The sequence below is a fragment of the Ursus maritimus genome, unplaced genomic scaffold, assembly GCF_017311325.1.
Source record: "Ursus maritimus isolate PB19 unplaced genomic scaffold, ASM1731132v1 scaffold_27, whole genome shotgun sequence".
In the NCBI taxonomy this organism is placed as follows: domain Eukaryota; kingdom Metazoa; phylum Chordata; class Mammalia; order Carnivora; family Ursidae; genus Ursus; species Ursus maritimus.
Window position 1 is genome coordinate 31,529,930 of NW_024425230.1, and position 13,908 is coordinate 31,543,837.

Consider the following 13,908-nt stretch of genomic DNA (forward strand, 5'->3'; position numbering starts at 1 on the left):
TGCCCTAGATATAAGGAACACCCACGTAGGTCATCTGTATCCAAACATTTCTGAAGATTTCCTTAGTAATATTCTTTGATGTGGCCTTGGGTTGCAGGAAAAGCAAGGCAAACATCCCAGTTTACTGAAGGCAATGAAGTTAATGCCCTGGGAGGAGAGGGGATGTCACTTCCAGTTTGGAGAGGAAGAAGTCTGAATCATTTGAAAAGCTTGGTAAGATCCTTGGCAGTGATTCTGTACTTCAGAGCACCATCAGGTAGGACATAAAAGCTACCAAGACTGGAAGGAATACGACTCTGTCAGAAACCAGTAGTGGTTCTCAGCAAACTGAGAACACTCATCACTTGGTAGTTTGTAACTGGTGGACAGGATCTCCTTCTACTGTTACGAAAGTAAAACTTTGTCCTGGAGGTTTTGGAAAGTGAGAGGGGCAGGGCTATAAGTCTACTTGCTCTTGTGAACAAATAAGCCTAGCTAACCCTAGATGCTCTTTTCTTTTACAGCTCTTGATACTCTGGAAGGAATCAATGGGGGAAGCTGAGATGACATGAGAAGAAAGCAGCATAGGAGAGAAGCCAGCCATCAGAAATGCTAAGCGCCTGGTACTCAGCTGTACCAAAGAGATTTGGGGGTGGGATTCCTCTCACTGCACCTTAGGTCCTTCAGCAAAATTCAAGGCCAGGATAAGAAGGCAGTGCTCTAAAAAGATCAGGCTTCTTTTAATTATGAAAGAACTCGACTGAGTGAGTGGAGGTGGGGGGCTGGATGGATGGATAGATGGATGAAGAAGGTGCTGCTGAGAGATCGGCCCACTTATTTGGCCAAATCTAAACCTCCACACTGCTGACATTGCACCTTCTTTCCAGCCACATAAGGCCAAGACGAAACCTCCCCAGGCTCAAGGAAAAGAAGGTGGTTTGGAAATGGACAAGATCGTGGATGGAGACCTAGCACCCTGGAGAGGAGGCTGTGAAAATGGCTTAAGATTTAGGTTCCCTGGTAACCCGGTTGGAATGTCAGAATCAAGCATCCCCAGGCAGCTTGACTGTTTCTTGTGCAGTGGTTCCCAGGGCCCTGGCTCTGGAGGCTCCAGTGCTCTGACTAAAAGACCTACCCTTCTTCCCTACAGTCCTCCAGATGGTTCAAGTTACCCTCGGTGGCAACACATTCCTTGACGCGATGGTCTGATCTCACCTGTGCTGCAGAGGAGTTAGCAGAAGGGTCTGTTCCACACTTGAGACCTAGCAATAAAAGGAGAGGATGGTGCCTACTACTCCCCACCCCTTCTCCATTCCATTAGCAGCAGCTACAGCAGAGAGGCTATCGGTCATCTAGAACCAGGTGAAGTCAGAGCCAGACCCACAATGGCCTAATGTGAGTCCAGGACACAAGATCATGAGCACACATATTCTTGAGCCCACCTGAGTCCCCATGAAACTCTCAGAAACGACAGGGGGGTACCATGGGAAAAGGGGCTAAAGTCTTGCAATCAGTAGGTAAAAGTTCAAAGTTCTTGAATTTGGATAATAATGTTTGAGGCAATAATAACATGTTGTCACAGGTTGATGAAGCCTGGACATACTCACTACATTTGGGGAATTCATTATGAGCTCTGTATTGCAGATTACTTGCTGATCTTAGGATTAGGACTAGTTAACAGTGGAAATAGGGTAGCTACTTGACTTACAATTGTGTACTTAAAGGACTCAGTTGACCTTCTCTAAATCATTAACAGTTGGCCTCAGGTGACTTCCAGACTGCAAGAAATGAACTATTTGCTACTGTAAGTGACAAAATTCCAAGATTCTGACTCATTTAACATTTAAATAATAATCTCAAGTCCTGAATTTTAGCCTTGGCACAATTATGTAAATAGGATGGCAGCTCAATTTTTATACCTGTATATTTTACTCCATTTCTCTAGAAATGGAATTCTTGAGTGTAAATCTTTGGATACACATAATCATATTGCTTTGGTTATACCCATTTATGGTCCCCAGTGAAGATCAGAATGTCCAGCATTGTGCATCATCATGGAAAAATCTCTGCTCCTGTCATGTTTGAAAAATCCTATCTCATGGTTCATTTGATTTGCCTTCCTTTAATGATGATTAAGGTTAAAATAGTTTTTCTTGTGTTTATTAGATATTTTTAGTTTCTGTTCTGTGAATTGCCTGTTTATCAAGAATTTATTTATTGGGGCATTTGCCTTTTTATTAATAATACTTTTTAAAAAAAATATCAAGGCCATTAGTCCTCTATCTTTCCTATTTGTTGCAAATATTTCCCCTAGCTCTTCTTTTAAGCTGAAGATGCAATTGAATTGTCTGCCTGCCTTTGATTTTAGTTTCTTCTCAAGATCTTGTGTAAGTGTCCTACTCCTTCATTCCACATGCCACAGATGCTCCAGCTCAGGGTGGAGCCTAGGTGCAACCCCCAACCCCACCTCCAGCATCTAGGGCCCCTGCTTATCTGAGAAGGAGAAATAAATGCCTTATCCATGTATGTTTTCTTTCACAACATCTGTTTCTCTGTGTAAATGTATCTTTCAAGGGAAACTGTTCAGTGTAGTTATGTCTTTCCTCTAAGTCTTGGTTCTGATTTAAAAAAACCAAACTTATGCATATGGTATCTTCTAGCCCTAGAAACTTATTTTTAAATATTTTGTATTGCATTTTCAGATTTACCTAAATTCACATAAAATTTGACATTAATAATTTACTCTAAATTGCTGGCATTTGTTATACCACATATCTGACATGCATTTGTATTCCCTCTACTGTTAGCAGAAGAACAAATTGACCTTAAAAGTTAAATCTGGGGGGCCCCTGGGTGACTCAGTCAGTGAAGCATCTGCCTTTGCCTCAGATCATGATCTCAGGGTCCTGGGATCGGGCCCTGCATCGGACTCCCTGCTCAGTGGGGAGTCTGCTTCTCCTTCTCCCCCTACTTGTGCTTTCTCTCTTTCAAATAAATAAAGAAAATCTTAAAGAAAATTTTTAAAAATTTGAATCTGATAGAGGTTGAGCCACTTTGCTTTGTTTTCCATTTCTGATCAATTACTTCTATTTCTGCGAGCCACATTACAATACTCATCACATTGCTGCACAGTGATGGCTTATAAAGGCCCCAAGAGATCTTCCCAGAGAGTAAAGAGAGTATCAACTACTAAGTTGCAAGAGGAAACAACTAGGAGTAGAAGGGAGAAAGGGTACACTGAGAACACCAAAGAAAAAGATGGCTACATTCACAATTTGCCTGAGACCCATCTTGGACTTGGAGAGGTGAGGGCGAAGAGATCTTGGAGGAAGAAGGATGCAGAGCCCATGTGGCAGAAAGCTCTGGGAACTGCGGAGCCTGTGGCATTTAGTTTGGTGGCACTCACAGGGCGGTTGGGGTGTTCGGCTCCAGCACAGCTCATGGCTGCATGAGATCCAGAGTCCTGCGTAGAGCTCAAGGCCATTCTTGATCACCAGGAACCGCACCCAGTTCAGTGGGGTTGTGCAGATCAGCATTAGGAGACCAAAACCACACAGGCTGCCACAGAACATTTGGATGTAAATGTGTGTCCGATCCACATGCTGCTGTCGCCTCTGGGGTGGCATCGTGACACTTGGATGTCTGTTGGGGAGGGTAGGCTACAAGGAGGAGGGAAACATTGCCTACCCAGAAAGATCACCCTTGATCCCCAGGGTCTCCAACTCATCTCTCCCTTGAGTCTCCCCATGTGGGTGTGATCTGTGGATGTCTCTCCCTACCCAGGGTGATCTTTTCTCTATCTTTAGGACGCTCTGTCTAGGCCCGCCTTGAAGTAAGTCCTCTTCCTCCCATCTGACCTGCAATTAGGTACCTCCTCACCCTTTGGTAGTTCCGGTTCCCCTGAATTTTGGGAGCCTTAGGATTATAGAAGGTCAAGACTAAATGTTCCCTCTTCTCCATCTTGGCAGCTATCTGGCTTTCTAACTGCCACGGAATTTGTCTCCGCACCTCCCGCACAGGCTGGCAGAACCAAACGGGGCCAGAACCCGTGGCCCAGATTCCATTTCTGTTTCATATTCTGGGTCTGATCAGATCAGGACCAAATCATCACATTTTAATCAGGGGCACGTGTATGTGATACTCCCCACCCTCCCTTCCCTGACTCCTTTCAGCTCCTTCATGAAATAAATCCACAAATATTCCATCAGTCAGCAGTGGCTGTGTGTCAGGCTTTGTGTTAGGATCTGGGTAAAAAGATGAATAAGAGACAGCTCCCCAACAGCCAATAAAGAAGTTAACTCAGATGTCTTGGGGACACAATAGCTTGTGGTTAGAACTCAAGATGACCAGCAGCCTGGACGGCGTTCACGCTCTTGCCCCACCGCTGAGTGGAAGGGCCCAGGTGTGTCTCCGGAGGCTCGTGAACCAGTCTGTCGGCCACGGTTCTGCAGGCAGCATCCAGCCTTTTCTTCCTTTCTTGCTCGAGTTCCCGCTCTTCAATGCCCTCTACTCACGAAGCCATCGAAGGGCGTTACACCCCTGCCCGCCGCGGCCAGGGCTGCCAGGCCCCCGTGTGAAAGTGCCAGTCTCCCCAGCACAGGGGGCTACCCGCCAGCGCGCTGAAAGCTACCATTCACGAGCCGGCGGCAGGGTTGGGTCTGTGTGAAAGCGAGGAGAATGGCCTTTCCCTGCCTCCACAGCCAGCGTAGCTTGTGCCCAGAGGAGCTCACAGTCTTCTTTTCAAACAACTCTCTCAGCGTTGGTCCTAACTCCTCCTCCCACAAGGGCTCAAAATTAGTCCAAGATGCTGAACAGACGTCATCCTGTTCCCCATTCTGGACATTTATTCAAATAAATGCCCAGCTGCTTTGCCAGCTCTTGTTTTCCACGAACAGATAAACTCTGAGTCCTAAATTTGGGCTGAATCAGAATGCCCTATCACACTTTTCTCCCAGCATGCCCTCTCCTCGCCCGCCCCGACCTGCCAAAACCTATACTTTATGTCAGCTGGGGGGGACAACTGGCACTTAGCTAGCTTATGTCCATGCTCTAGCATGAAGTCCTCTTTCTCGAAGTGTCATTTGACTCTCTGTTTCCCAGTATTTAGCCCAGTGCCAGGATTATTTATTTATTTGAGAGAGAGAGAGAAAGAGAGAAAGAGGGAGATCGTGAGCAAGGGGGAAGGGTAGAGGGAGAAGCAGGCTCTCTGCTGAGCAAGGAACCCAATATGGGACTCGATCCCAGGACTCTGGGATCATGACCTGAGCTGAAGGCAGGCACTTAACTGACTGAGCCACCCAGGTGCCCGGCAATATATTTTTATATAAAAGACAGGGTTGGTACAGAGAACAGAATGGTTAACATTGTCAGAGGAAAACAAGGGAAGGCTTACCGGAAGAGGTGATGTATTAGCTGGATTTCAAAGGAATTTTCCAGCTAATAGAGGTGACAGGGCATTTGAGGCGAGGATAATAGTATGTCTCAAGGCAGGAAGCCACGGACAGCATGAGGTTCTCGGGGCGCTAGAAGCAGTGTGGTTCTGCTAGGTACAAACTCCAAGGGTCGCAGATATAGGCCAGAGTGAGATCACGAAAGGTCCTTTGGGCCATGCAATTATATTGTGACGTTTCAATTAATGTAATACACAAGCACTACTGGCCTGATTATAGGAAAGACTGTTCCACCTGCAGCAAACTGGCTTGCACGGCATGACTGCGAGATGCGTGCGCATGCCTAGGGAGCTAGACATAGGCATTGAATACGCAGGCCTGTATTTCAATCCCCGTTCTAGCACTTACTTACTTCCCACACTTACTGACTAGGTTCCTTGGGGCAACTTCCTTGACCTCACTGATCGTCAGTTTCTTCATCTCTAAAACTGGGTTAATAATCATTCCTACCTCATAGAATTTTGTGGGATTAAATGAGATAATATGCACAAAGCTCTTAGCATAATGCCTTAGTACTATCTAATTTTTTTAAAAAATTTTAAGTTTACTTTTTTTAGTACTCTCTATGCCCAACGTGGGACTCGAACTCACGACCCTGAGATCAAGGGTCCCCTGGTCTCCTGACTGAGCCAGCCAGCCTTATTATTCTTTTTTAAACTGTCTTCCCAAGTTTTCTGGAGCATGACCTTGGCACAGGCTACCCTGAGACAGATGAAATACCCGTGTTGATGGCTCGAACGTGTCACCCCTCCCCACTTCACTGGTAGCACTAAACCCGAACGTTCCCAAAGAGAGGATACTGATGTAATGTGGGCTAACAGGTCATTTTGGGACCAGTGTCTGATTGGTAAATGAAGCAGCTCTCCAGCTATTGCAGGAACAGGGCAGGCCCCGTTGGACTCTCAGGCCTACTGACAGGTAGGATGCTCTGGCCAGCTGGGAACTTACTAGAGCCTGCATGCATATGACAATACAAGCATTGGTGCACCACTGGTGGCTGTGTATACTGCCATTTCCCCACTTTAAAAAGCAATTTGGGGTCCCCAGGCTGTGCGGCAGCCGCTGCCCTGCAGCGTCCGGGGGCCAGAAGGAGCATGGCTGAAGCCATCGGACCCTGACACAGCGTGGAACGGCGGCAGAAACCAGATTATGAGGGCTCTTTCTGCTCCCAGCCCTTCCCTGCAGAATCCTGGAGCGCCGCTCTTGCCCTGCTGCCCTTCAATGTGGAACTGGCTCAGGCTGGTTAAGGACTCAGTCTCTGAGAAAACAATGGGACTGATGTGAATGCAGTTTTGGAAAAACATGTGGATGGTGTATACTGTAACATTCCACCACGGTGGCCGGGGGCCAGTGAATTAGGGGGAGGCACCCGCAGAGGGAGGCCTCACTCCTGGGCCCCAGACTGACCTCACAGAGTCTCAGGGGGGATGAAAAGCCAGGCCCCCACCACAGGGGACTGAGAGAAAAAAAGGGGGCTGGGAAGCTCCTATCCAAAGATATACTCTGACTAAAAGATGGCTTACGAAAATCACTGGTAAAGGAGACACAATTTGGATGACAAAGCACATCATAACACCAGGAAGTGAAAAATTATGCTGAAAACGCACAGAACTCTCTTCATTTAACACTAGAACTATTGGGTAAAAGGGAACTTCATACAGCTCATGTGGCAAGTCACACTGGAAAAGCACAGGGCATTGTCACATGCTTGAGAGCAGCGCCCTATCACGGTTGCAGAAGAAGGGTGTTCCTTCCCTTGGATGTCTGTCTGTTTGACAAATACAGTACATGGTGTTTCACAAGAGGATTTTCTACGGAAGAACCAAGGTATAAATGTGAGAGATGAAATATTTATGTCATAGCTAGCCCAGCACACTGGCACTGAAAGCATGCTAGGTCCTTCCACAGCAGTGTTCTTGTGAAAGCAGTTCCTGCTTTTCTTCGAGTTGCTCTGGAGGACAACTTGAAGAAAATTCAACACGTGAATTTTTGTATATTCCACCCATCTTTACAGCAGAAGAATGTTTCCATTACTTCCGTTATCTGTGTATGTTCAGTCATGAAGAAAAAGAACTTAAAATAATTTCATGGCATTGAAAAAAAAGCAGTTTAGTTAGAAGAAAACAGAGTAATACATTTGCGACCTTGCCGTAGGCCAAGAATTTTTTTTTTTTTAATTAAAAAAAAAAAACAGGACTTCTAGGGGCGCCTGGGTGGCTCAGTCTGCCTTTGGCTCAGGGCGTGATCCCGGTGTTCTGGGATCGAGCCCCACATCAGGCTCCTCGGTTGGGAGCCTGCTTCTTCCTCTCCCACTCCCCCTGCTTGTGTTCCCTCTCTCGCTGGCTGTCTCTCTGTTTGTCAAATAAATAAATAAAATCTTTAAAAAAAAACCAAACAAACAGGACTTCTAGGGGAGCCTGGGTGGCTCGGTTGGTTGGGCGTCTGCCTTCAACTCAGGTCGTGGTCCCCAGATCCTGGGATGGAGCTCTCTCTGCACTGGTCTCCTTGCTCAGTGGGGAGCCTGCTTCTCCCTCTCTCTCTGCTGTTCCCTCTGCTTGTGCTTTCTCTCTCTCTCAAATAAATAAATCTAAATAAAATAATAAAATAAAATAAAACAAAACAAAACAAAATAATGAGGACTTCTATTCACCAGAAGATACCACCGAGAACGTAAAAAGGCAATCCATAAAGCGGGGTAAGATCTTTTCAGTATGTGCATCTAACAAAAAACTCATAGCAAGAACATATAAAGAACCCTTACAAATCAACGAGAGAGACAGCCTAATAGAAAAACGAGCAAAGTCCTTAACTGACGTTCTGCCAGATATGACAATGGCCAAATAAACCTATAAAAAGGGTGCTCGGCTTTATTAAATGCAAATAAAAACCATAATTCACTGGGGCACCTGGGAATTTTGGATTGAGTTAACAATGAATGACTTTTGAGATAGATGATTCTTCAGAATAGAGTAGCAGTTATGATTGTGCCTCAATTAAAATTTTGGCAGTACGACGTACTAGCTCTCACATGTTAGGCCCATTATCTAGCCTTCTATACATCAATTTCCATATATGTGAAATGGGAATAACGGTACTTTTCTCTCAGGGTAGTTATGAGAATTACATGAATTAATACTTGAAAAAGCATTTGAATGGTGCTCAACAGAGTGTGATATTTGAGTTTCTTAATCAAATAACACCTAAAATTTAGTAAAAGTAGTCTCTGATCATGGATATGCAGAGAAAGTAATAAACTTTAATTTGTACAACGTTTTATTTCATCCTTTTAAAACTCCTATTTTGTACTTAGATGCTCTTCCTAGAATGACAACGATCTGTGTATATAATTTATGAATTATAGGGGGGCTGGGCGATTATTCTTTGTGCTGGATCACAACACTTTGACAACTACTGTTCCAGATTACTGATCTGTCTGTAGAACTGGAATAGGAATAAGTTAAGTAGAGAGCATCTCTGTTCTTTCAATGTGGTTAGTATTCTGCGGCTATTAATGTGTCTTGTTCATTTTTAAGAGTGCGTTCTGGAGAATCTGAACTTCATAGAGCCTCTCTGAGGGGAAACCTGACATACCATGTGATCGCTGTCAATTACCTCTATTGGATAATAAAAGGGTTCACCACTTGAAAAAAAAAAGGAACCATAATGCAATATCACTACATACCCACCAGAATGGTTCAAATGAAAAAGTGTTGGCAAGTATGCAGAGCTACTAGAACCCTCATACACTTCTGTTGGGAGTGTAAATTGGTGTGATCACTGAAAGCCTGCTTGGCATACTGCTGGAGCTGAATAAACACATGCCCTTCTCATTCTAGGTAGGTAGGCAACAGACAAGTGTCCACATGTCCACCAAAAGACGTGTATTACCATGCCCCTAGCAGCACCTGTTGTGAGTCCCAAATTGGAAACTACCCAACTGCCCATCAACAGAAGAATGGAAAACTGTGGTAATTCATACAGTGAAATACTATATAGCTCTATGAATAATCTACAAGCGCGTGAGCAATGTGGGTGAATCTCATAAACCCAGCGCGGAGCAAAAGAAGCCAGATCAGAAGACTACATCGGTAGGACTGCATTCATGTGAAGTGCAAAACAGGCAAAACAAATCTGTGCCGTCAGAAGTCAGAAATACCCCTGGGAGGAAGATGGCTAGGGACTAGGAGGGGGCACGCAAGGGGTGCCGGGAATGTTCTATTTCTTGATCTGGGCATTGTTTACCAGGGTACTATATATACACTACACTTTGATCATTTAAAAGTTAAAATAATAATTTCAATATATAAAATCAAGAATCTCAAAAATTTATCTTTTGTCTCAGTAATTTCGCTTCTAGGAATCTATGAAATCAATATTATTTTTATAGCTTGTTAATATAACCTCTTATCTACTAGGAACCATGCTAGGTGCTTTACATAGCTTAACCCACTTGCTTTTGTGAACCACTTTTTTCCCATTTCAACTTTTAATTTATTTTTGCTAACATATAAATCAGCTATTTTTGTTTATGTATGTATCTTTTAACAGGCCACTTGACTTATTTTAATTTCAATAGCTCCTTTAGCTAATTCTAGGGTTTTCTAAGTAAACATTATATTGTCATCAGATAGTAATAATTCTGTCTCTTCGTTTATAAAATTTGCCTTATTGAACTGATTGGACCCTCCCAAATAAATAAATAAATCTTTTTTAAAAATTCCACATATGAGTGAAATCATATGGTATTTGTCTTTCTCTGACTGATTTATTTCATTTAGCATAATCTCTCTAGCTCCATCCACGTTGTTGCAAATGGCAAGATTTCATTCTTTTTGATGGCTCAGTAATATTCCATTGTATAAATAATCCACATCTTCTTTATCTTTTCATCAGTTGATGGACATTTGAGCTCTCTCCATAATTTGGCTATTGCTGATAATGCTGCTATAAACAGGTACAGGTGCCCCTTCGAATCAGTATTTTTGTATCTTTTGGGATATTTTTTCCTGTCTGAACTTGGGACACAGGGGAAGCTACAGTAATTTGAATATTCAAATTACTGTATCAAAGCATAAGCTTTCTAGTATGTTTAGTTGTCCTTTTATTTTTATTATTTTTTAAAGATTTATTTCAGAGAGAGAGAGAGCAGACGAGGGTGGGTGGAGGGGCAGAAGGAGAGAGAGAATAGAATCTCAAGCAGACTCCCTGCTGAGCATAGGGCCCAATGCAAGAGCTCAATCGCAGGGCTCTGAGATCATGTCCTGAGCCAAAATCAAGAGTCGGACACCTAAATGAGCCACCCACGCACCCCTTTTTTTTAGAATTTTAAAAATATATCCACATGTTTAGATTTTTTTCTAGTTTTAATATATTATGCTCAAAGAACATGTCCTATAAGAATTCTACTTTTTGCTTCTCATCACAAGAAAAAAAAATGTAACTATGTCTGCTGATGGATGTTAACTGGACTATTGTGATGATCATTTTTCAATATATATAAATATCAAATCATTAAGTTGTGCACCTAAAACGAATATGATGTTATATGTCAATTATACCTCAAAAAATGAAAAAGAGAATTCCACTTTTTGGAATTTAGTAATATTTGTTTTTTTGCCAGTTTTTCTCAACTTCCTATAGACATTTAAAAACAATGTGTAAGATGCAAAGCTTTAAATTTACTTGTGTAGAAAATGATTCCAGGGACACCTGGGTGGTTCAGTCAGTTAAGTGTCTGCCTTTGGCTCAGGTCATGATCCTAGAGTCCTGGGATCGAGCCCCACATTGGGCTCCTTGAACAGCAAGAAGCCTGCTTCTCCCTCTCCCTCTGCCTGCAGCTCCCCTTGCTTGTGTTCTCTCTCTCTGTCAAATAAATAATTTTTTAAAAAAGAAAATGATTCTAAATCGATTACATTCAAGCTATTAATATTTTTCAAGATGTTCTTATTATTTACTTTTTCTGCACTTGATAAAATAGTCCCAGATAAATGTTAATTTATCTTACTAAAATTATCGTTTTTCTTTTCCCTTATAATTTTTCCAGTTTTTGCTTTATATTTATTTTTTTTGTTGTTGTTAGGTGTGTGATGGTTCACGATTTCCATCTTCTTTGTGACTTGAACCTTGTATTATTAAAAATATTCACCTTTGTTCTTTTTTTTTTTTTTTTTTTTGCCTTGGGTTATGTCAGATGTTAACTTGTTCTTTTTGTTCTCTTTTTGTTTACATTCTCCTGGTATATCTTTGATACACCATTCTTTAACTGTCATCATTTTGGTATCATTTTATTTTATTTTTCTTTTTTTTTGAGTATAGTTAACCCACAATGTTACATTAGTTTCAGGTGTACAACATAGGGGATCAACTTCTCTATATGTTGTGCTAGGCTCACCACAGTGTAGCTCCCATCTGTCACCATACAACACTGTTACAATATCACTGATATATTCCCTGTGCTGGACCTTTCATTCCCATGACTTACTTCACAACTGGAAGCCTGTATCTTCCACTCGCTTTCACCCATTTTGCCCATCACCCACCCCTTTCCCTCCAGCAACCTTCAGTTTGTTCTCTGTATTTAGAGATCTGATTCTGCTTTTTGTTTATTCGTTTGTTTTGTATTTTAGATTCCACATATGGGTGAAATCATATGGTATTTGTTTTTCCCTGTATTATTTCATTTAGCATAATACCCTCTAGGTCCATCCATGTTATTGCAAGTGGCAATAGCTCATCCTTTCTATGGCTGCATAATATTCTATTCTATATACATACATATATATGGGAGATATATGTACATATATATGTGTGTGTGTATATGTACATCCCATATCTTCTTTATTCATATATCTAATGATGGACACTTAGGCTTGGCTATTGTATATAATGCTGCAATAAATATAAGGGTTCATATATATTTTCAAATTAGTGTTCTCATTTTTTTTGCGTAAATACCCAGTAATGGAATTATTGGATCATATGGTATTTCTATTTTTAAATTTTTGAGGAACCTCCACACTGTTTTCCACAGTGGCTGTACCAATTTATATTCCCACCAATGTTGCATGAGGTTTCCTTTTTCTTCACATCCTTGCCAACAGTTGTTGTTTTTTTTCTTTTTGATTTTAGCCATTCTGACAGATGTAATGTGATATCTTGTGGGATTCTTTTTGTGATTGAATTATTTTATTTTATTTATTTTTTTATTATGCTCAGTTAGCCACTGTATAGTACATCATTAGTTTTTGATGTAGTGTTCAATGACTCATTGGTTAAGTATAACACCCAGCTCTCATCACAACACGTGCCCTCCTTAATACCCATCATGCAGTTACCCCTCCCCCCATCCACCTCCCCTCTGAAACCCCCAGTCTGTTTCCTGGAGTCCAGAGTCTCTCATGATTTCTCTCCATGATTTAACCCGCTTCAGTTTTTCCTCCTTTCCCCTATGGTCCTCCGTGCTATTGCTTATGTTCCACATATGAGTGAAACCATATGATAAGTGTCTTTCTCTGCTTGATTTACTTCACTTAGCATAATCCCCTCCAGTTCCATCCATGCCGTTGCAAATGGTGGGTATTCATCCTTTCTGATGGCTGAGTAATATTCCATTGTATGTATGAACCACATCTTTATCCATTCATCTGTTGAGGGACATCTTGACTCCTTCCACAGTTTGGCTATTGTGGACATTGCTGTTATGAACAACGGGGTGCATGTGCCCCTTCTTTTCACTACATCTCTATCTTTGGACTAAATACCTAGCAGTACAATTGCTGGTTGTAGGGTAGCTCTATTCTTAACATCTTGAGGAACCTCCATACTGTTTTCCAGAGTGTCTGTACCAGCTTGCATTCCTACCAACAGTGTAAGAGGGTTCCCCTTTCTCCACATCCTCGCCATCATTTGTTGTTTCCTGTTTTGTTAATTTTTGTCATTCTAATTGGTGTAAGGTGGTATCTTATTGTGGTTTTGATTTGTATTTCCCTGATGGCTAGTGATGTTGAGCATTTTTTTCATGTGTCTGTTAACTGTTTGTATGTCTTCTTCGGAGAAGTGTCTGTTCGTGTCTACTGCCCATTTTTTGACTGGGTTATTTGTTTTTTGAGTGTTGAGTTTGAGAAGTTCTTTATATATCTTGGATATCAGCCCTTTATCTGTAATGTCATTTGCAAATATCTTCTCCCATTCTGAGGCCTGCCTCTTAGTTTTATTGACTGTTCCTTTTGCTGTGCAGACGCTTTTTATCTTGATGAAGTCCCAAAAGTTCATTTTCACTTGGATGCAAGGGTGGTTCAACATTAACAAATCAACCAATGTAATAGAGCACATCAATAAAAGAAAAGACAAGAACCATATGATCCCCTCAATTGATGCAAAAAAAGCATTTGACAAAATACAACGTCTGTTCCTGCTTAAAACTCTCCACAGTGTAGGAATAGAGGGAACATTCCTCAATATCATAAAAACCATCTATGAA

General features: G+C 42.0%; 1 protein-coding gene and 1 pseudogene across 1 annotated transcript in view; one reads left to right on the forward strand and one right to left on the reverse strand.

Moving 5' to 3' along the window:
• Positions 1 to 3,939, reverse strand: part of TMEM202 (transmembrane protein 202) — an 8,860-nt gene extending 4,921 nt beyond the window's left edge. Inside the window, exons 1-2 of the mRNA XM_008708658.1 lie at positions 3,859 to 3,939; positions 3,386 to 3,638 (exon numbers count right to left, since the gene is read on the reverse strand). Of these exons, the coding sequence (XP_008706880.1) occupies positions 3,386 to 3,638; positions 3,859 to 3,939 (334 nt within the window). The remainder of the gene's footprint in view (positions 1 to 3,385; positions 3,639 to 3,858) is intronic.
• A 2,744-nt stretch (positions 3,940 to 6,683) lies between these two features.
• Positions 6,684 to 7,507, forward strand: LOC103679138 (annotated as a pseudogene).
• Positions 7,508 to 13,908: the final 6,401 nt, after the last annotated feature.